Consider the following 24,168-nt stretch of genomic DNA (forward strand, 5'->3'; position numbering starts at 1 on the left):
GATGAATTCGGATATACTCACGATAATTTTCGTGTATTTTTTAACGATCTTATGCTCATGAAACCTATTTATTAATCAATTATATAATATAATTTACACCGCATTTTACTATTAATCTCCTTCTTATATTATAATAATAATAATAATAATAATAATAATAATAATCAGAATTTATTTAACGATCCATTAATTGATTAACCAATATCTCTTTGTGATGTTGTAAACTATATTCAATCAATTAATCAATTAATTATATTAACATATATATGTGATTTTTTGATGCAAATGCAATGTCATTTTTTTAAGGCGCACGCGTGCACGTGCCAATGTGTAAAATGTGTATGAATGATGGTGTATTGTGAATAGACTAACTGAGCTATTTATGGAAGATATCTATATCGATCTCACTGTAACAGAAAATAAAAAGTGCTATATGACGTAGTAGGCCGTTGGCAGTCGATGATACCAAATATAGGCAGCGATATTCTTCAAACCATTTTTTATTTTGTGGAAAAAAAAAAATTAATTATAAAAACATACATACTCATGATATCCAGTTGCTATAAAGAAGATGCAGAAAAAGAAAGATAAATTTCTGAAAGACTTGATGGATAAAGTAATAAACGTTGAGAATATAATAGAGAGAAAAGACAAGGAAAACTCATTATAGATTATGTATATAATAAAGATGTATGTATACATGACTACGATGTATAATTAATACAGATAGATATAAAGAACAGAGCTACATAGGTACATGGATTGTTATAGAGGTACAGATCAGTTATAACATTATTCTATGATACATATAAGTAGTAAAGTGTGAAATATAGCAAGTAAATATGTAATGTCATAGATATGATCTTAAAAGCATTAAGGATAACGCAAATTATTTCTTTATAAAAAGTCTAATCAACTGCTGACTGATCTATTAAGCATCACAGTTCGATTGTCACAATCTTGAAATTTTATCAATGTAATATTTTTTTTAATTGCATTGCGTTACCCTAGGATGCTGGAAATATATAAAGTACAAAATAAAAGTTAATCAAAATGATCATTTGCACATGATATACATTTTTTCGAATATGATACATTTATTTATAGTAAGTAGTTAGATCGATACGACCTTTGTTTTTTATTTATTTACTTATTTTTTTCACTTCTTTCATTTAGAAGATAATGACGTTGATCCCATAAAATACATTTTTAATCTAGGCACAATTCGTAACGATTTTTTCGATCGAACTTGTGCGTAAGTGAGTTATTTATGCCGCACTCTTTAAGTAAATATTTCTTTTTTTAAACTCAAACACAATTAAAAAAAAATTATTAAAAATAGTTATATACGATAATTAATACAACTTAAGAATAAGCTTGGAGAAATAATTAATTTTAATGGAGAGGTAGTGAAAAAAACACATAACATAAAATCAAACGATTTCACAAATTGGATAGATATATTTTTTACTTGCATTAATGATTTTTTTTTTATACGACAATAAAGAAATTATTAAGACAGAAATTTAATACAAAAACACACAAAAAGATGTATGTGTGTGTATGTGTGTGATAGCTACAGTTGCGAATAAAAGAGACAGAACAATTAATAGTGAAATAAAACGAATAAGCATTAATGACATACTAATAATAATAATAATAATAATCATATAAATTTAGATGGAATTATTATAGTAATTCGTAAGTATAGTAGAAGAAGAAGACGAAATAGTCGCAGTAGCAATAGTAAGAACAGTAGCAATAAAATACTAGATATAATAATTATCGTGATTACAGTAATAATAGACATAATAGTAGTAATTATTATAATTAGAATAATAGTAGTAATAGTGGTGGTAATTATAATAATATAGTAATAATGTAATAAAAAAAAAATAAATGAAAAAATTCTTTTTTTGAAAAAATGAAACAACTGTAATTATTAATAAAAGCGACAATTGTTTTTTTTTTCCATTTAAAAATCATGTGAATTATATAAAAAAAAATTCAGGCATTTCATATAAAATCAAGCAGACGCTTAGTTATTTAAAATAAATCATAAGGCTTAACATAGGTAAAAATAATACTAAATCTCTTACAATAATTGACAATAAAAATAATGTTAATGTGTAAAAATAGAAAAAAAAAATCTTAAATAAAATTGACAGACAGTAATAATACATTAACAGTTTATAGTAGTATAATGTAATAAACAACAGGCGCAAGGAAAATTTTAAAAAATTTTTTAAATGATCTGTTTTACAGTTTAAAACAAATTAACTGTTTATCTCACTCATTCTTAAGAAATTTATCGACCTTAGATTTCCCCCCTTTAATTTTAAATATTAATTATTATTAATAATTAATAATTTGTTTTTTTTATTTTCTCTCATTATTTATAATTCATTCTTCGAATTAATCATCTCGTGTAGTCTGACCCAATCTGGCTCACCATTAACATTCAATAATCATTCATTATATAATAGATTTAAAAAATAAAAAAATCGTACATAAAGGTGAAAGAAACAATAGGGTTTAATGGGAATTTAAAGAAATTTCAGTCATTAATATTTGTATATACAAGATAGTACGCTAACGTGCAAAGTTTTATAATAATTAATCATGCAACAGCATGATTTTGAGGAAGAACAATTGTAGAGGTGAATTTGTGTCATTATATTTATATGTTTGTACGCGTACGCCTGTTAATATTTATATATTTATATATATTTTTGTTTATTACATATATATTAGGTGTAAAAAAGAAAAAAGTGACGCAGTCTCACGTATCATAAAATTATACGTGGATTTTATTCCTAACATATTATCATCTACTCGATCATATGATCAGTTGCTGCATCAGATGACATTGCAACTTGTAATTTATTTTCTATTGTTTTTTTCCATTAAACATAAACGCGCAATCACTCGAGGTGAATTATTTCCATAATTTTATGCTTATTTTTTTTTGTACATTCATACCCACTTGTTTAAATATGCTTCATCTGTTTTCTCTATCTTTTGCAATGTTTTTTAATACAGTTTCTGTACATTTCAATTCTTAACAATTATGACTTTGATTGTGAGGGATATTTTTATTTTTGTTTACTTAATCTCAAGTGAGATACGTCATTTGTTTCGAGGGGATTTTTTTTATTTTTTTCATCTACTAAACCTAATGAACTTACTAAGAGCTTAACCGTAAAACGCCCGCTCTGACAATTGTTCTCTTTTTAAAAAATGATTTGTCTTGCCGGAGCTGAGCTGATTGTGATTTGCAACGCAATTCCTGGCCCAATAATGATTTTTATAACTTATTATTTTAGTCTTTTTATATTCATCCAATGGGCAAAACCGATAGTCAAGGACCCTCATTGTCATGCTGATCCACACACAGGAGGTTGAAAAAAAGTTTTAAATAGTTTAATATAGCTATATATCAATATTAATCACTTTTTTTTTTTAATTTACTCTTTATTTATTATAATTTTCTTTCAAGAGTGCAATGACAATTGACTAGTAAAAATATTTATTTTACACATTTAATTACAAAAATTAGAATCCAGTGGGATCAGCAATAAACATTGTGGGCACATTTTGATCTACCGGGAATTATAGAAAAGAAGGGCAATAAGACGATAGGAAAATGAGAAGCGAAATATGACGGCGGCATTTGTTTAACATTTATGAAGACTAATACAATAATATTTAAGTGTCATTGGAAGTTTCTTTTTGGGCGTGAGGAATAATAATTAAGTGAACGCCGTCATTATTTATAGTTTAAAAGAGAAGACATTAGTGATCATCAATAAAAAATAATCAAGTATTTGAAATATAGGTGAGAAGTGCGTGGCAGCTTGAATAGTTTGGGGCTGTTAGTTTTTCATTTAATCGGTTAGAGAGTGATTGTCATTAAATATGCACATTATTTTTTTAATTTGAAAAAAGAAGCTGATAATAATTTTATTAATTATGACTAATCATTAGTTTGATACATGTTTTTTTTTTTGTTGTCTAATAATCTTAAACCCCATTTCTTTTTCATTATTTTCACTTGATTGCTATCCAAAAGGGATTTGAATGCTTCAAAAAGTGTCACTGATGTAAAGGTGTGAAAAGGAGGGGGGTAGGGTCGCGAGCAGAAACCTCGAGTAGAATGTGTAAACCTCGAGTAAATATTTAATATTCACGTATTTGGAAAAATCTCTAGGCTATCTACGTCATATCTCATACCTCTTCTTCTGTTTTTCTTTAACACTGATGCAGACATAATATGAATAAAATGATAAATTTATAGTAGTACAATAGAATATAGAATAGCTATGTTAGCTACAGTATTTATAGATAATACCATGATTTTTTTTTATATGTAAGAATTAATTGTTTTAACTCAAACTTACACCCAATCCCTCATGATTTATAATACCACATGTTATTATTTTATACAATGTTTCTCTTTTAAGTGAAATAATACATCTTTATACTCGCTAAATTTTTATTACAATTTCTATAGATAATCATATATGATTATTATGTGAAATTTTTTGGTCAATGTCCAACGTTAAATTTAAATTTTTTCTCATTTAAATTTATTTTAACTATGATCGTTAGTAATTAATATTTAAACGTTTCTATGATTACCAATTAATCAAAAGTCGAGTGAAACTCTAATTATTATACTGTAAATTTTGTCCGCAAAACATTATCACCCATCTTAATGAGGTGATTGATTATAAATTACACGTCGATCAATTTTAAAAAATTTTTATACTCTCTCTGTACCCTGACTGTCACTTGAAACCAACAAGATAATAATGGGTATACTTTAATGAATATTTATGTCATTGATATTTTTTTGTTATTTTTTTTTTTCTTCAGTCGAATAAAATGCATGTGCTGGGTGATAAGTGTGAATATGCAATGCAACCTCATATACAATATAATCGTGTAGATTTTTATATAATTCTCCATTAATTGTAATAATTCACAGTGTACCGTAGACTAATCACTTATTAATAAAATATATATAATATAGAAATGCAGCCGTTTTGCACCTGAGACATACCCCCCATCATCATTAAATATATCAAATATATCTTAAGGGGTATACGCGCGCGTGCTGAATTTACCCGTTAAAATACACAAATAAAGATGTTGCAATATGAAATTGATTTTTTTTTATACTTTATACACAATTGGCCAGTAAATAAATTTTATCTATAATTATCTGGGTATGAAATCTTTTGAACTTTCTCAACGCGCATACTTTCAGTCTAAATAAAATTGTCTCATCTTCCCTATTTTTTTTCTCTCTTTATATTTGTCCTTTCTTGTAAGGTACGATCAATAGACTCACGGCCTGCTGACATTAAAATTTTTTTTTCACTTAATATATTTGTTACACCACTTAGCGAGTGCTGGCTATTCCAACTCTCACATCGGCCCCCCTCAATCCAGCTAATTATTTATACAGGGCGTATTCTCATTATTTATTTTCTATTAAAAAATTTTTCAAATAATAAAAACGGAAGAACTTTTAACCACCCTGTATTTTTTTTAATAAAACAAAACTGAGATATTGTGTCTGACATTAATAGAATCTCTTTAATATAATTAGTTGTTAATTATTGATTAAATATTTAAAAGGAATTCATTTTTATTTGTTACATTTTATGACACAATAATTTGTATGAAAATATAATGCGAATTTATGATAACATTTTGTTTGATTTTTATAAAAAAGTAATTAGGAAGTTTATTTCGCGCACACTGATTAATATGAAAATACAAAAAAAAAAAAAAATAAAGTAAAATCGATAATAAATATATGGTTGTTAAAATTACATGGGAAGCACGAAAATGATTAATAATTAAGGAAGGAGGTGAAATGCGCACCAAGGGATAAGACAAAAAAAGAATAAAAATGGTATATTGAATGATTCAAAGTAAAAGACAATTAAAAAGTAAAAATATAAAATAAGAAAAATTGTTATAATAGTTACAGTAATAATAAGAATAATTATGATTAAAATCATTACAATAATAGCAAACATAATTAATAAATTTAAGCAGTTAAAAATATAATAAAAATAATCGCCGTTGTATGCAAAATAATACTATGATTATTTCGTTTGTGCGCATGCTATAAGGTGTTTGGAGACATTATTCGTGTTTCTAATTATAAAAGCATAAATCAATTCCGGATAAGAAGAATGTTTAAGATTATTTAATGACACAATTAAATGTGAAAGTAAAAGGGTAGTTTACGATTGGAGATTCTAAAAATACAGATCATAGATTTAAAGACTGGCCCCGTTCGCTCATGCCGGCTGATGATGTTTAAATGCGTATTATTTGTACGCAAATTGGTCAATACAAATACATAGTTTCCGGATTAGCAAATATTACTCAGTTCTTTATAGGTATCACCAATGTACGTCCCATTAAAAAATTAAGAATTAGCCTAGTTTGGCACAATTACTACTGCCCGGGCCGGCACTCGCTTATAATATAATTTTTTATTTTTTTTTTCTGTTTAATTATTCAAACATTCAATATTCGCTTTCATTCCCATTTACACAGTTATTCACGCGCTTTTTTTTACAGTACCATTGAAATGTAATTGACTCCAACAGAGCATGTCATATCGGTTAGACAAAATGTACAGTTTGCTTAGCGTATTATAAAGATTGAGTTTGCTTTTTAGCTTAAATTCGCGACTTGCCCGAATACTGTCGCAAAATACTTGGAGCATTCTACAAACTTATCTAGTTGCGACAATAAATCGAGTTTTTTTTACTGTTGGAAATTGTCGAAAACGACATTATCACGTATTATTGTTACTTAAAATTTTTTTTAATTATAGGATATAATCTTCAAACGTCTTCAATACTTTTACAATAAAATTTATCGCATTTCTCTTTTTTTTTTGTTTTTCATTTTACTATCAACTTTTAATGATACTTGGGTTTAAGAAAAAAATTATGAATCGAGGCTATTAAAATGTTACTTTTTCATTATATATCATCAGGCCAGTTGAGAATAAAATATTTATCATTTTTTATCTTTTTATCATGATTCAGAATTTTCCTTCTGGGCCTGTCTTAAATAACTACGTTCTGTTAACTATCATAATGCATCTATGCACGTACTGATATCTTACACGACTATATATTTCCAGATTCATGATCACCTCGTTTGAAATCTCGATTTGTCACAAAACCGACACGAGCAAAGACTGAAGGAAAATAGTAAATGGAGCAATTGAGCTGCCGATGGAAGACGGTATTCATTTTTTTTATTAAAACGTAAACATCTGTGAAACATTTTTCTTTTTTAATTTGTCATAAAATAAATCATATTCAAGCTCTTGTATAATTACATTGATCCTTCAATCTCTGTCAAGTTTGTAGTGCAACAAAATATTCAAACGTGTCTGTTTAGATTCAAACTTGGAACGACGATATGTTAAACGATTACTCGTTATCATTTCATCTATTTTACAATATCACTAAAAACCTATACTCTTTATCTAAAATAGAAATAAAATGGAAAAACTAAAAATAAAATGTTCGTTTGTATACTTTGATGTATCGGCGATTGTGTGTGCGTGTAATACTTATTTTTAATCAAAAGTTATAAATAATAAAATTTCTTGTATTTAGCTGCAGTCAGAATCGTGCACATTGCCAGTGAACAAAAGACGGTTAAAGAATTTGATTGATTTGATTTATTTTGTACCTCAGATGTGCTAATTTATGTAAATAATAGCACGATCGTCTTGTATTACTTCAGTTAACATTTTAATGAAAAGTTCACTGTCAACGTTTAATGCAACGATTGACTATGAAATACTGGATATTTACCAGTTCAAAATAGATCATGTCACAGAAAATCATTTTCATTTCATCACTTGTATCAAAACATTCTCAATGGCTGCGGCTATCGTTTAATTACAAAATACCAGGAATCATTCATTAGCATAATAAAACGATAGTAGCACCTTGAAAAAGCCATGGAGACTGCCTGATAATATAAGTTAATTATATGGTTTTAAATAACAAGAACCTCTCATCTGTCTCACAATACTTAAAAAAATCTTAATGAATAATATTATTAATAATGATAAACATTTTATCAGTATTATTAATATTATTATTCTAGTAATTATAATAACATTAATAATAATAATGTTAACGATAATAATAATAATAATAATCACCAGTAATTGTGGGCGCTAGTGCGGCCGATTTACTTGTAAAATATATATGTATCTTATGATATACATGTGGATTCTGTACAAGAGTTTAATTAAACTGATTAATTCGGCAAGCCCTTCTTCCGTATTCTCTTCACATGCAAGTTCATCAGATCCATTTAAACACGAGATAATTGTGATTCTTTGGAAACAACAATCTCGAAGTAGGAACTTACATAATTTGTCAAAACGTTGAGCTAATTTCCATTACAATTTCAATCAGACAATCAAAATAACTACCAGAGAATTCGAAACTGTTAGAAACTTGATAAAGCTCTTTCATAAAGGCCAGAATTATCCAGAAAGTGACAAAACTGTGTCATATTTTCCTTTTAAAAGGATTATTCTTTCAAATATTTTTCACGTCTTTCGCTTTGTCGAGTAAATAAATAAAAAAAGTAATCAGGCAACATGTTTCGCAAACTACACGCATTTGTTCTGTCTCGGAATGTGACAACCTGACCAACAAAACCGCAAAGCACCTAGAAGAGGATCAAGCTTTCCCTGAATTGTTACGGTCAAAGGACATTGACGAATGGGCGAGTTTCTAGCTTTGTTAAGATGGTAAAGGGTTTGTAGTACCAATAGAAAATCCATCGTTGAACCATTTGTGAAGTCAGTAGATTTATCAGTCATACAGAGTACTAGAATGCCAGTAGTGAACAAGGGTGTACGGCTGCAACCACTGAGCCTCGAAGTATGATCTCTCTTGTTAGATGTTACTTTTTGAAAAGGAAACTCGCAGATGGTTAGACTCGCTAAGCTGATAGTTGTGCATTTTCTGTAAAAATATATGAAACCCACATAAATGTCTTTCTATACATATTATAATTTTATTTTCATAATAGTATTTTTATAAAAAAGACAAATAAAGAAATACATACAATGAGAGCTGCCACTGCGTCATCCATACTAGGCATCTGAATGAGGGCCATCTTTCTATCCTTCGGGAAAAACTTGAAGGCTTTTACCGTAAAACCGTTCTGCGTAAAAGCATCCTTTATTTCATCCTCAGTTACAGTGGCACTAAAAAATCATAATAATGTTAAATTATTTGTTGTCGTCGTTATAATCTAATAGGTTCATCATAAAAAAGCAATATTCAACTTACGGAATGTTTGATAAATGTAAAGTTGCGCTTGGTGGATAGATATTCTGGTAATTTTTAGAACCCGGCTTTTTGAATCTATGTAGAGGACTATTGGTGTAATCCTTGGTTAAACCCGCATCTGGTTGGCCCTCCTTTGGTAATTGTACAGTTTGATGTTTACTAAACATGACTCTAATTTGTTTTCCAAACACTTTGAGCTTGTCCATATGAGTCATTGCTGTTGAAAATAAAATACAAAACGAATATTAATTAAATTTTATGTAATTAACTTTTATTTATTTTCAATTAATGTTGAAGTATAATTAAATAGTATAATTACCTAAATGACCCTGATGAGGTTCAGCCATTTGAATGAGGGCTGAATCTTTTTTGTTATAAAGAATCTTCACACGTTGTACATCCCCATAAACGCCTACATGCGCAATATTTGAAATATATAAATCAGTTAAATACATAAAAAGAAATCTAATTCACTAAATTAGTTTAATTAAAAAAAAAAACTACGTGTAAATAATTAATTAATTTCAATTCTCATTATAAAAAAAAATTATGCAAATTAATATCAGGATTATGATCGAACCGAGGTCTAATTCATGCAAGAGGCGCTCGGCTTCTGATTCATTCAATGATATTAAGGATAAATTTATTAAACAATGTCATGGATAATCTATTGAACTTTATAAATGCGCCGAGCACCTCGGTAATAAATGGCGCTTCCTACGGAATTACGTAAAATTATTAAGCAAAAGCTTATGTCAATATGAAGGCGTCGAAAACTGATATTATTAATATAAATCACTGGTGAAGAATCTCAAAAGATATGTAATGTTTAGAAATAGAAGATTTGTGAACGTTAAGTATGTACCGTTGATTATGACTATGATAATAGATATAGCTATAGAAATCTTGTAATAACAGTAATAGTAATCAATACGACAATAATGGAAATTTAGTGGAATAATTAAAATTAAATAACTAAAATTAATAAAAAAATTTAAAGATGATTAACAGAAATATTATGAAGTTTTGTGTTTCATGTTTTATTGATATTCTATTATTTATACTAATATTTATCTTTTGTTTAATTTTTCCAGTACTTTTGATAAATTTTTAAATGTAAAAATTTATTATTCTTATATTCAGTGATTGTGTTCTATAAAAAAAAAAGTCGTTTACACGACTTGTTTGATAAGACTAAATATTTAAAATTTTTTCCAATTACGTCTGATGAATTTTAATAAAACTAGATTGCGCTTTGCATGACTTTTTTCTATGACAAATATTGAAACAGTAGTGACTTGACATAGTGAATAATCAATAATAAGTGTTTAGATATAATAAGTAATTAATTAATTAATTAATGGTATAATATAATTAATAATATAAATGTGGAGACGTACCAAACAGGGTAAAGAGAGCGTCAGGCGTGACCATCTACACAGAGAACAGACAGAGTCCAGTCAGTAGTCAGCGAGTACATAGAATTTAATGTATAGTACGGGTGATAGCGCACAAGTTTCTTAAATTAATTTCAATTGTTTATTTTTGCTGTTATGGTTATTTTTTGGTAAAAAAAAAAACTGAAAAATGTGACTACAGAATTATAGTAAGGAGATAAAGTGTAAAGTGAAAATTGAAATAATCGCGAAGCTTGTGCGCAAACACAACGAATAGTAGTAAACACACAGTAATAGTATAGTAATAGTAACAAGTTGCAGCTGCGAGATATATGTATAACATTTGGAATCTAAATCGAGATGCCCGTGCAATTTTTTAAATTTTTTATATCACTATGTATATAATATACGTCAATTATAGATAAGATAAAAAATAAAAATGATAAATATTAAATAATAAAATAAAATAAAAGATAAAATACTCAGCTCGGGCATCACGAGGCATTAAGTTGTCATGGCATTACGATTAATCGAGGATCTATAGGGTAGTGATGACGACTAGGTGAATTTTATAATGCGTGTTTCAAAATCGTATCTATGTTCGGACAAATACGAGGATTTACATATGCACTAAACAATCGATTTCCTCTTCAAATATTTGATTTTTTGTTGAGCTTTTAATATAACTTTATTGACATCAGTGATAAATTTTATACTCGGTACATTTGTAATCAGTGGTACATTTTAAATATTCGATGAGGAAATCTGTCTTGTTAGCTTCGAAATATACTGTGAAGAATTTACTACTTGAGATTCTAAATTTATTATTCATTGGTAAAACGACGTACGTACCGAGCAGCTCACGTATCGTATCGAAAATATACTAAATAATATAGGTAATAAAGGAGGTGAGGGAAAAAGGAAAAATAAGGAAGAAAAAAAAGGGATAACAATAAGGATATAATATGTAGGAAGGAAATGAGAATGTTATTTTTATCTAAGAAGCAAAATTATCGAGGCATGGGACTCAATAATATGCTCCTTTTAGAGCATGACATTATATGCTAAAGAGTCTCGTATCAACTGGCGACGTAGTGGATGGGATGTTGAGGTAATAAATAAAAATAAAGATAAAAATAAAAATATAATGAGAGTAGACAAGATCGATTGACTTACCTCCTCATTAAGATTGGTGACGAGCAACACTGAAGATATTTGTGGACTGCCTGGAACTCTGACACCCAAAGCACCAGCACCAAGACTAAATCCACCAAGACCAGCTATTCCTCCACCTGGTGCTACACCATTACCGTAAGGTCCTCCAAGTGGTGATGGTAGCCCGTGCATCGCAGCGAATGGCGATGCTAGGACGCTCGGCGCCCCTGTAATTGACTCTACTTCAGGTAATTCATGAGGTTACATTAATAAAATAGAATCCACTTGATTGATTGACGTGAATAATAAATGAAAAAGAAGCGGGTAAAATAGCAAGATAAAAAAAAGTACAAGTTAACTGAAAAAAATACTTACCAGGTAAACGTGCTCGTGGCTGTGTGCCAGCTGCGCCAAGAAGAAGCTGGGGAAGCAATTCACCCCCAAGTGCAAGCGATGCTGCATCCAGATTGGGATCACCTGTAGGCAATGTTGGATTTGTATAGTCTCTTGATTTGTCATTATTGTACTTTACGTTGAGGCTCTGCATCTTGCTGAAGTCAATACGGAGTGTGCAACAGGAATTGTAAATGTTTTGTCCATCAAGAGTCTGAAATAAATGAAAATAATGATTTTTCAATGAAATATTTAAATAAATTGAATTGTTTCAAGGACAACATAGAGAAACATTGGGTTATATGGGTTAGCAACTATAATAATTGTATTATATTCGTTTATTTGATTTTCGTTAATAACCCAAAGGCACATTGCTGACCGCACAATTGTGCCAAAACGCATGCTAGCTTTATTGTTTGACTTCTACTCTCTGTTACATGTAAGTTTTGTATGCTTCAATGTTAGTTCTGGTCATTTTCAAACGTGGTTCAGTCTATATCATTAAATATGCGCATATTCATATATAATAATGCATTGTATTTAATTGTTATTGCTGTAGTTAATTTTCAATAGTAAATCGTATACCTATTGTTTAATAATCCTATACTTTTTTCAATTTCACATTTATTTTATTTAAATTTTAGTCAAATAATAACTAAAGTTAGTATGTTGCGATGTTTCTAATGTCATATTGTATATTCTAGTATCGTCAAGTCATTAACTGAGTAATTAATTAATGAATTGATTAATTAACTGAAATTACTAGTGTAAAGAAGTTACTCAAATGAACGTTTATTTAAAATTCTTTTTATTAAATAATGCTTGAATAATGTAATTTTAGCTTCAATTGATTTATTTATCATAAAAATAAATCATTTTAAACTTTTTCTCCATTTTTTTTTTAAAGTTGCAATTTTTTTTTTCGAGTGATTTTTTTCAGAACAATAGTGGTATAAATAAAGATGAAGGGAATTGTAACTTCGAGTTATAGAAAATTCAATACGCTCTACACTCTCTGTGAACAAGAGTAATTATAAATGATTATTCACAAAGAGACTGGCGGCTATATTGCATGTTGTTTTGTTTAACATTACCCTTATACTGCATTGATAACAGTATTATCAGGTACAATTCAAACAATCTAAAATTTTTGAAATTTTTTTTCAACAAAATAAAGGAAAATATGCAACATTATATTATAAATAAGTTATTTATTTGAAAAATCACTAAATTGTTAAATGAGATTTGAATAAAAATTCTTTTAAAATAAAATCAATGTCTGGTTTTATTTCAAAAATGTTATTAATAATACGAAATCTTTAGAATTTGAGTTAATTAATTCTATGATGGTCTTATCATATATCCAATTAAATTGGAGGATTAATTATAAAAACTTACGATGCATAATGGAAATTAAATATACATATAGCATTCACTTCTTGATGTATATGGCTTTACTCATTACTTCAATATTTAGAAACTTCAGAAAATGTAGAATATTCAATAGACTGACTACGTCAATATTTTTTAACTTTATTCCAAATATAAAATAAATCTGATTTTTAATACGCCTCAATATTTTAAAATAAAAATAATATACAACTGGACTTTTTTTTGGGTTTATGATTTAAATTGGTTTTCAATTAGTATTACTTTAATTGATTCTGCATAGCTTAAAAATAAGTTTATTAGAAGCATAATTTGTAAAACGATAAGAAATAGAATCCTTTAAAGATTATTGATCCTTAGCACGACTTCTCTGTACTAAATACATGTTTAATGAAAGAATTATTTTTAGACTACAGAATTAGAATTGAAAAAAAAAAGTTGGTAAATGTATTTGTATAAAATTTAGAAACCTTTTAGAAATAAGAAAAATGTGTTTAGTATTTAAATAAGAATAAAATTCAAAACTTACGAAAATATTAATCCAAGTCCGAGTAATTGCTAATAAGCTTATAAATCTTATATTTTTTTAAAGTTGGAGATTTTTTTATATAAATAGACAGAGCATACTTGTTCAATAATGACAAGATCACAAGGACTTTGTTCTATAGGGGCAAGCCGCAAAGCGAAGGGAAAGAAAACTTTAACCTTAGGCAATGCACAACGAGCCACGTTGCAACTTGGTTAACGAAAGAGAGAATTTTCCCAACGACTTCGAGACTATTAAAATCTTTGAAGAGCAAAATTGCTAGAGGCTAGGCTCGTTTGTTGTAATTCGTTGGTACGAAGACAATAATTTTAAGCTTAGATTTAATAATAAAATAAAAAAAAAAATAAATAAATAATAAAAAGTAAAGAAGTAAAAAAATTGGCTAGAAAAATTGGAATCTTGAAATGAATATTTAAATATTAATCGGATAATTCTTGCACACGATTTGCGAATGTGAGGCCCGAAAATGTAGGCTGTTGCATAATTCACATCACGTGCGAGAGTAGAGGCGCAGTCAAGCCGGAAGAATATTCCCAAGCTGATCTATCTTTCCCAAAGGATTGGAGAAGCAAAGTGTGTGTATATATATGCGCGCACCGGAAATTTAAGGGGCTGAAGAGGCCAAACTGTAACCAAATGGAATATACTTACCAATTTAGCATTCTGTGCCGCTATTGTATCCGAGTACTGTATGAGCGCTTGAAATGTACCTAAAATGGAGAAAAAAAGCGTTTTAAATCATTGTGTCAATCTACGAAAATCAACTTTACCAACTAAATTTGTCGAAACTTTCACCAACTTTCTTTGAATGACAATGTCTTTTATAAACTCATCATTTACATTGAAAAATTACGCAATTACTTATAGTTCCGTTTCTTAAATTAAGATAATAGTTGTCGGAAAATATTTTAATAAATTGATTTTTTTATGATTGCCTTATAAAAATTAATTCATTATAACATCAAACAATTTCGTAAAACAATTTAATTTTTGTTTTAATAGAAATTTAATTTAATTTTTTTTTTTTCTTTTATTTCTATGAGCACTCTTTCGACAAGAAAATAGTTTTGAATTTTATTATGAACTTTCAGAATATTTAATTTTTTGCAATATTTATAAAATTTGTATTCATTTTATAGTAGAAATTATTTTGAAAATATCATTGTTACAATTCTAGTAATTCAAAATATATATAACACATATTTTTTTTTTACACATTGTTAAATAAAAATAATTTAAAAAAAATTTAATAATATAAAAACATTTGGAATGACATCACAACATAATATTAACCACTCACATTAAATTGTGTATAAAATGTCTATAAAATACATTCATTTTGGAGCACATTTTGTCCAGCTATAAAATGTATGAAAATAATGCATAATTTATGTGCAATTAATGGGCACAATAAATTAACCAGTTAATTATACCTAAATTATTCATTGATGGTATGCTGTTATTAAATGAGTGAATATTTTTTATTGTTAAAAACATTTTAATGCTGTTTAAAATATAATATCAAAAAATGCATAATTATGTGATGAAACATATGGGTTCGAATTGGTTTAATATTCATCTGAATATTCCAATTTCCAAATTACTCATAAAAGAAGAACAATAATGGGTAATATTAATTTCTCATAGATTACTGTAATATTCAATAAATAAATTACTTGTGAACATATTTAATTATTATTGAAAGAAATAAATTTATACATAGAGTAAATATTTCCGATAACATTAATTATACTATGATAAAATTAATTAAATAATATTTTTTTGTGATAAAATTATTACATTCAATTGAAAATGGTTTAAAAAAATTTTTATTATTAATTAATATTAAATGTTATTGGGCAATATTTGAATTAAATTGAACTAAATAACTCATTAAGTATAACTGACAATTTTATCCTACTCTATTTAAGCATACCACTAGTAAAGTTCATTATCTATAAATAAATCGTTTGTTCATTGGATCATTCAAAATTTCTATTACTTTGTATTTCCTACATTCCATTCCTACATTATCCAAATCTTTCTCTCATTCAATTATTATTAAATAATATTTTATTTAATTACTTATATATTTTTATGACAAAAACATTCCTACGTAATTTGTTTCATTACATTTCGTTCATGGAACTAAAAACAACTGCTTTGATAATAATAATAATCATCATAATAATGTATCATAATCATTGAATAGAATGTTATTCATTTTAAAATATCATCAAAATACTTTGAATGTATATTTTACCGAAATTTTATACACAATTATTTTATCATAGAAATAATGATAAAAGTAATAATAATCGTATAAACTTACTGTTCTTGGTGAATGTAACAATTTTTAAAACCTTGCCAAAGCGTGTAAATATCTGTAACAAAAAAGCGAAAAAATTTGAGACTAAAATCCAGACATAAAAAAAGCATACAATAACGAATAAAATAAAAAATAAAAGTATAAAAAATTAATTATGCTGAGTATTAGAGGAAAACGGGGTTGATTATGTATGATAGACGAGAGTGGAAATGACGTACGTGTAGCTGCAACTGGCTGAACGGATCAACCAAATAGTACAGAGGCAACACCGCAGAGATTGACCTGCTGGTTGCATACCTGTACATTTCTATCTCACTTTATAATATGAGAGATAGTTTCTCATATGCAGCTGAAAGCAATGCAGGCAAGTCGGCCTGAGGCAAAATTAACAAACGTATCATTTATCGCACCCACCAATTGCCAACCATGATCTGTTTTACACTAATTGTCATATTCAGTTAGATCAGACGATGACAACGTGGGTCGTTGGTTGCTAGATAAATTTTCATATTTATTCTGATCACTAGTCTTGATGTTTTTGGTAAATAAAATTTCCCAAAATATTGCATTACAATTAGATATGGTATTTGGTTGCTAGTATATAATTAATAATGGAATGATGCTTCATGTTGCTTGATCATTTGTTTCATATTTAAAACAGAAAATATAATATAATTTGTCAATACACTAATGGACGAAAAATGGAATAAATAAAATATGATACAAATGAGAGAGGGGAATAAAGAGAAAGGGGTGTTTTGCTACACTGCACTTTCCCCCTTTGGGTTTTTCCATCGTCATTTGGACCATCCAATTATATCAACGTGTGTGTTTTTAATTGAAGCTCGTACAAATAACGCCAGTCATTAGCGATATTGCCCGTTATTATTGCAAACGTTCTATTAAGAGTAGTAGCCCAGTGAACACTTTATCCTCATTCTTCTCTCTACAAACAAATACACTATATTACAAAAATAATAATATTTTGAATATATTCCATGTCTTTGTTAAATGTGTGAAAAAAAAATGACAATAAAAGTATTAAAATACGCAAAATGGCTAAAATGATCCATCTGTCAATAATATTGCATATCTTATTATAAATCACGATAACATTTATTCACGTTAAATCATATACTCGTATGCCGGGGTAAATCAAAGTGCTACCATTGCAATTTTCGTTCAGTGTGATGATGAGTTCAGCACAATAAATCGAGTTCAATAATAATAATTTTCGATTTTCATCAGTCAACCGCATTTAACCTAGACATTCTCACCAAGTGACCATCAATTGATGTGATTAAATGGTAAAACTCTAAAATAATAAAAAAAAAAAAAAACTCGAACGTTTTCTCAATCATTTTATCAATGACGTATACGTATTTTCAAAGCTTTATATCTCAAATTACTGTTGGAAATCTCTCTTTCTATATAACACCTACGAAATCCCGATAAAATTGGCTCTCACAAAATCGAGTAACTGGCACACAACGGCCTTTCCGTTTTACGTACTTTCGTTCTCTTTTTAACCCAGCGCGTATACCTACTTGAAATCCCGTGGGAAATCATCTTGGCACAGAAAAACGCGCACACAACTCAAGGGTGGGCATTTCTCGCGTGAATCTACCTTTGCGGTCGTTTAGTAGTTGCACAAGAACATCCTCTAGTCTCTGGCGAGGTAGTATATATTTTATATATTACGTACAAAAATATGTAGCAAGAGTTTAGGATGTATAGTGTATAGATACACGCAAGGTACCCGTACGTTTTTTTGTAATATTATTATTTTCTCCATGGTTTTATCGTGTCATTTTATTTCTACTTGGCTTGAGTTGATCGTTGTTTACCGGACGCGATATCTTAGGAGGTCCAATGGCCAGATATCGGCATCGAAAAACCATCACTGAGACGTTGAATGTGCGCTTAAGAATTTTTCACTCGACCCCGAACACTAAAATCGAACGAAAACCAACGGCACGCGAGCAATCTTCTCCAGACTCGATAGCTTCCTGCCACCACGTTCTCTCTCATTTCCTCCTTTTCTTCTCCCAAACTCACTTGATATTTTCATCGAACCACGGCTATCATCCGTTAAAGAAAAACCTACCAACCCTATATCCTTTTCATCCCTACTCATTCAATTGGAATTAATTGCACTATTTTATTTATATCCCCAAGTAACCTTTTCAGACCTGAATTGATCATATTTTTTCTTCCAATATATTTTCATTTTCATCAGATTATTTGTGAATATATTTTAGTGAATTATTTTCATATCGGACTTTTCAACAGTCATAATGCCTTTTAGTACTGTCATTTTTTTCATTCATTTTTAGAATTGTGTAGTAAAAATATTAATAACGAATTATTGTCATCTTGTTTGATAAGATATCACCAAAACACTTGATGACTATTGCAAACAACTTGGTAATTTTTTCTAGGTAATAATACTCATGTGTATTTAATTCTATATAACTTCTTGGATTAACTTGAGACTGGTTTATTTAAGAACACTTTGATTGTAGTATTCGAAAAATGTCAGAGTTTTTTCTATTCTATGTACTTGATTAAAATTGTCAGCTCTTGAACTGTTAAGACTTATTTATTATTTAAGAAGCTTAGGGACTCTCATAGCAATGGCAAGATATTAATGAAATTCCCTGTAGGATGTAAATAAATTCTCGTTAATCTCATAATTTACATTCAAATATCTTCGTCTGGATAGTTTTTAATACATTAAAATTATAATTGTGAATTCTACCATAGCTCAACTCTTATGGTAGTCACATAACTGCCAAAACTTCATTAATGACTTCAACAATCATATGTCTACCATAAAAATTGGAAATTCTAATTTTAGTACATCAAAAATTATACGAAGAAAAATGAATTTATGAAATGAAAACTCGATTAAATATTTCATTAATGGTACCAGAGTTACTAATATCTTCAAAAGCTCTGTTTATTTACAAACAAATTATTATAAATAAATAGATAGGTTATGAGAATACTTAAGACTATTGCTCGATCATTATAATCCTAATTCAAGCTATAGAGCAGAGTAATATAAAAAAAAAATCTCTTTGTAAGTTAAATTGATTAGTAAATTTTTAAATTACGACGAAGAATTCTATGAATGAAGTAATTTTCATCCCACCCTTAAAAAGTAATTGAGTTAAAAACACATTCATTCTTTAATAAATCTGCAACCCCTTTTTTATGTGTTAGGATATTTGAATTCATGTTAATTTCAGTAACCTTTTTAAACGTGCTATAATAAATACTAAGCCTGTTACGATTTTTCCTGCTGCTAAATAAATAAAGTGAAAATTTTTTTTTTATAAAAAAAAATAATGTTGAGACAAGTTTTAGTATTGTTAAATTAAATTCAAATATTTTGTCATTTACAAATTTTATTTTTCATTTGTCAACTGTTTATTTAATTAGTTAAAAGCTTGCTTTCCAGTTTGATATCATTCTAAAAGCACCGTTATGCCTTTAGTAAAGTTTTTGGGTATGAATTAAATAATTCCATATTTTTTGTACTCTGCTACTGGTTATTTTTTATTTCATTTGTTTTTTTTATGTGTATTTTAATTGAAAGAAAAAAGGGATTACATGTACTCCAACTAAACTCATTCTTATGATTAGTCGATTTTTTTTTCGTATATCATGTTACAATTAAAAATAAAAATTTAAAAAAAAGTTAATGTTGAATTATGAATGAATTTTCTAAAAGCCATAGAAATTTCCATTGTAATAGATCTAAAAGCATAGTTTAGATAAAAATCACTCTATACTTTTAATAATATTAAAAATGTTATCTTTTATAACATACATATTATTTTAATTTAATTTTCGAAATGATAAATTGAATAGAATAATACTCAATAGATATAATTAATTATCTTTGGAAACCGTAATTAGTTATAACTAATAACCAATTGCTCATTTCCCTTTGTGTCCAAACAATAATTAAACATGTCAATACATTAAATGAATTTACTAAAAATAATTCGATTTTTATAGAGCTTTAATGAATTGATATAAATAATAAAACTTTCAATTTAATAACACTTTATTTTAGCTTCCGTCAATACGTCTGTGTTCTCTTATCTCTGGAGATCATCTAGCGATTTATAAAATTGACACTGAGAATTACTCACAGCAATATGTATCGCACAAACATACCATCATGACATCATGAGTTACGTCAATGCCGTTGATTATTGATTAGAGCAACAGTTATTAATTTGTGTAGATGTGTATAATTATCGACATGGTTCTCTGGAGCCATCAAGTGCTCGAGTTTAATGTAATAATGCCCTGATGTACAATAACATTTACATTACCAATACTATACAATTCTACCAATTTGCGGTCTAGGTAAATATAAAGAATATGTATATTCAAGATCGTTGCTCAGTCATGCTATCAAAGTCCATTTGTTAGCCACGTGCACAGGTGCGATGTTGATTCCACGCGGGAACAAGAGCAACTGGAACAATTGAAGCGGAACATCGTGATGTTCATGATGGTCGATGCCTATACCACCAACGTCATATAGCACTCGACATCAATCCATTAATCATAGAACCCGAGTAACTTGTGATTAATGCTTCACACTTTTCTCTCCTTTATACCGGACAATTATTTTTTTATACTTTTTCGCACTTTCTCTGTTGCCTTTCGACTTTTCTTCACAGTTCTGAAGCATGAAAAACCATTTTCATATTTATCATTTTGAAATATTTTTAATGCTGAAATGGTATCAACATTTTTAGGGATATAGAGTAATATTATTCATGATTAGAAGATGAAAATATCATGTTATAATCAAAAACTAAAGTTTGATTATAACTTTATTGTAGTAAGTTTCTCACCATTTATTAGAATTTTTCACAACATTGAATTGTGCTCCGAAAGCTAATTAAAAAAAATACAAAGCATTCATGAATGGTTAACAAAATGACTAAAATATAAAAATTCTTGATCCACAGGATAATTGGAATGATGAAAACAAAAAACAATACTCATGAAAAATTTTTCTTCTTTTCATCTAAATGTCAAACTAACTAATTATTATGAATCATCGAAATTTATAATAGTTAATTTTTTTAGAAACTTTACATGATTCTTCTATTTATAGTGTCATTGTTAATTATTTTAATATTAATAAAATTTTTCTAGGACTGGTTCACTTAAAATTCGTTAGTTGCTAAAATTCAAAATATTTATTCAAAAGTGTTACGGAAAGAACTTAAATTCTAATAAATTTCGAAAAAAATTTCATGGACCCTTTTTTTCTTCATAAAGAATGTCATCATTTTTTTACGAATCCTGTCATTAGATTCATTTCTCAGTACTTTCTACACTAAATAAAAAAATTGTCACGTAATAAAAATAAAATGAATTCTTTGTTGAATATTAAGTGCTGAAAAACTGTAAGAATTAAATAAAATGGCTAAAAAAAGTTTTACTTGAAAAGCTTGTTGTTTTCCATCTGATTTCCATCTGGGCTGAATGATTTAGTAACCCTAATGCTGGTTTTTCTTTTACCCAATTCAAGATAGACAGGTAGATAAAAAGGGGCAATAGAGAAAGAGTAAGAACAAAAGGGTATAAATAATTAAAACTGAAGAACAATAAAGAGAAAAAGAATCTTGGAGAATAATCCAAGAGATGAGTCGAACTTTAAGAGAGATCGATATAATTGTGGAATGGTGCTAAGGGTAGTATCTGCGGCAATAACGATTACCACAAGTAATGTCTTGTCGTAAATTGAGAGACGAGCACCCTAGACTATGTGCTATCGATCAATGTGTCGTGTTCGTGTTGTCCCTACTTAAAGATGATTGCATGAAAATATATTTTTAGAAGAGGTGAAATAAAGGGAAAATATGTGTCTTTCTTTTCTAATGAGACGAGATTTAGTGTGTCCCAGGTGGTATTCCACAAACGTCTTTTTCTTGTTTCCTTCACTAACATTTATACCACAGGGACAACCTGTCAGTTTACCTGTTCTACTCATAACTTTCTTATAAATGTTAGAAACCATCATATAGCAATGTTCATATTTCTCTCAAACGTCAGCAAAATGTCGACAGAGTTTGGACCCTTTGAAGAAACAAAAACAAAACATTTCTTTCCATTTCTAAATTTCAGAATAAGGGAAAACAGTAAAACTTACTTTTAGCTTTTTATGGTGAGTTTGTTAGTTATTGTCAAGTTTGGAGAGTGAAAACCCTGATCGGGGCTTCGCCTCAGCACCTTACTTGCTTGAGTTGTCGAAAAGAAGCCCTCTCATTCAGGCTTTTTCGAGCACACCAAGTGCGCAACGAAGCGCGAAGTGATCGTAAAAGTTGGATATCGGAGATTCGAAAAGCAAATAAGAGAGTAACCAGGAAAGACGGTAGAAGTTGTGGTCTAAGATAAATGGAAGAAAGAAAAATTCACAAGTACTTTATTCATAATAGAGCAAATTTTTCACTTTTAAAACTGCTGTAGAATAAGCAGAGAAATAATTGTTTCGAAATTATTTTCAATTGATTTTTTATGATTTATGAATCAGCATTAAAAAAAATAGTTAGATAGTTTGAGACAAATCTGCATTTATTGTGGAGATCATAGTCTATCATATGGCTCGGTGTAAAATATATCAGGTTCCAACTCACAAACTTTGAAAAGTATATTTTTATAGTCATTGGAAAACATATTTTGAAAGTTTGTGAGTTATATTTTTTCGACTTCATGGATTTTGTGCAGATTTTTGATTGACTTAAGAGAGATCATAACTCTGGTTGATTTTTTTTTATTTAATCCAAGTACCAAAGTTTAGACTGTTAAATTTTACTATCATAATCAAATGGAATCATTCTTTGGTATTCAATTCTACAACAACAGTGCAGTACTTTTCTATCAAAAAATTATTATAGCACCAGATATCGAAGCACTGAAAAAAAACTATTTTTTTTTACTTTTAGTTTCTTGTATAACAATGAATTATCTCTATAGCTTTGAAAACTTATCTTATCGTTTGAATATATCTTTCTTGACTTGTTTTTGGCGTATTATCTACTATGTTTTCATTTTAAAATGAAGAGAATCTACTACACAATTGTGTTGTGATAGAAAAATAGATGCAAACAGACCATAAAAATGTTTGAATCATTCAAACTATTTTTATACTATCACTAAAGTTAAATTCTTTATATTCAGACATGCTACTGAAACATTACATTCAAAATTGATCAAAAAAATTTATGCTACTATTATTAAAAATACTTTTGAAAATCTTAATATCAAAATTTAAATGAAACAAAAACAAAAAACTTTATTAAAACATTCAATATTAAACATATTAATGATTATGATTAAATAATTATAATAATTATCTATTCATCTTGATAATATATTTATTATTATTTATTACTTTTATTTTTTGTCATAAATTCATTGAACCGTGACATAATAATGTGTTGATCTTTTGATAAGTATGACATAGATACAACCCCTATTCACTTTACACCCCATGGATCAGAAATAGCAAAATAATTTTTCTCTCATAACAACTAACAATAAAAAGCAACC

The 24,168-nt window shown here is 28.2% G+C and overlaps 1 protein-coding gene across 15 annotated transcripts in view; it reads right to left on the reverse strand.

Annotated features, from left to right (window-relative positions):
* Positions 1 to 2,701: 2,701 nt before the first annotated feature.
* Positions 2,702 to 24,168, reverse strand: part of heph (polypyrimidine tract-binding protein 1 heph) — a 174,313-nt gene continuing 152,846 nt past the window's right edge. For 13 of the 15 annotated variants that reach the window (XM_035095795.1, XM_035095751.1, XM_035095707.1 and 10 more), the window contains 9 exons: positions 16,582 to 16,633; positions 14,901 to 14,959; positions 12,296 to 12,527; positions 11,942 to 12,162; positions 10,769 to 10,802; positions 9,688 to 9,780; positions 9,369 to 9,585; positions 9,142 to 9,283; positions 2,702 to 9,038 (listed from right to left, as the gene is read on the reverse strand). In XM_035095795.1, the coding sequence (XP_034951686.1) occupies positions 8,970 to 9,038; positions 9,142 to 9,283; positions 9,369 to 9,585; positions 9,688 to 9,780; positions 10,769 to 10,802; positions 11,942 to 12,162; positions 12,296 to 12,527; positions 14,901 to 14,959; positions 16,582 to 16,633 (1,119 nt within the window). In that variant the 3' untranslated portion in view covers positions 2,702 to 8,969. The remainder of the gene's footprint in view (positions 9,039 to 9,141; positions 9,284 to 9,368; positions 9,586 to 9,687; positions 9,781 to 10,768; positions 10,803 to 11,941; positions 12,163 to 12,295; positions 12,528 to 14,900; positions 14,960 to 16,581; positions 16,634 to 24,168) is intronic. The other 2 variants (XM_035095733.1, XM_035095724.1) reach the window with 2 other exon arrangements.

The sequence above is a fragment of the Chelonus insularis genome, unplaced genomic scaffold (assembly GCF_013357705.1).
Source record: "Chelonus insularis isolate UGA/USDA-ARS -01 unplaced genomic scaffold, ASM1335770v1 contig_116_pilon, whole genome shotgun sequence".
In the NCBI taxonomy this organism is placed as follows: Eukaryota; Metazoa; Arthropoda; class Insecta; order Hymenoptera; family Braconidae; genus Chelonus; species Chelonus insularis.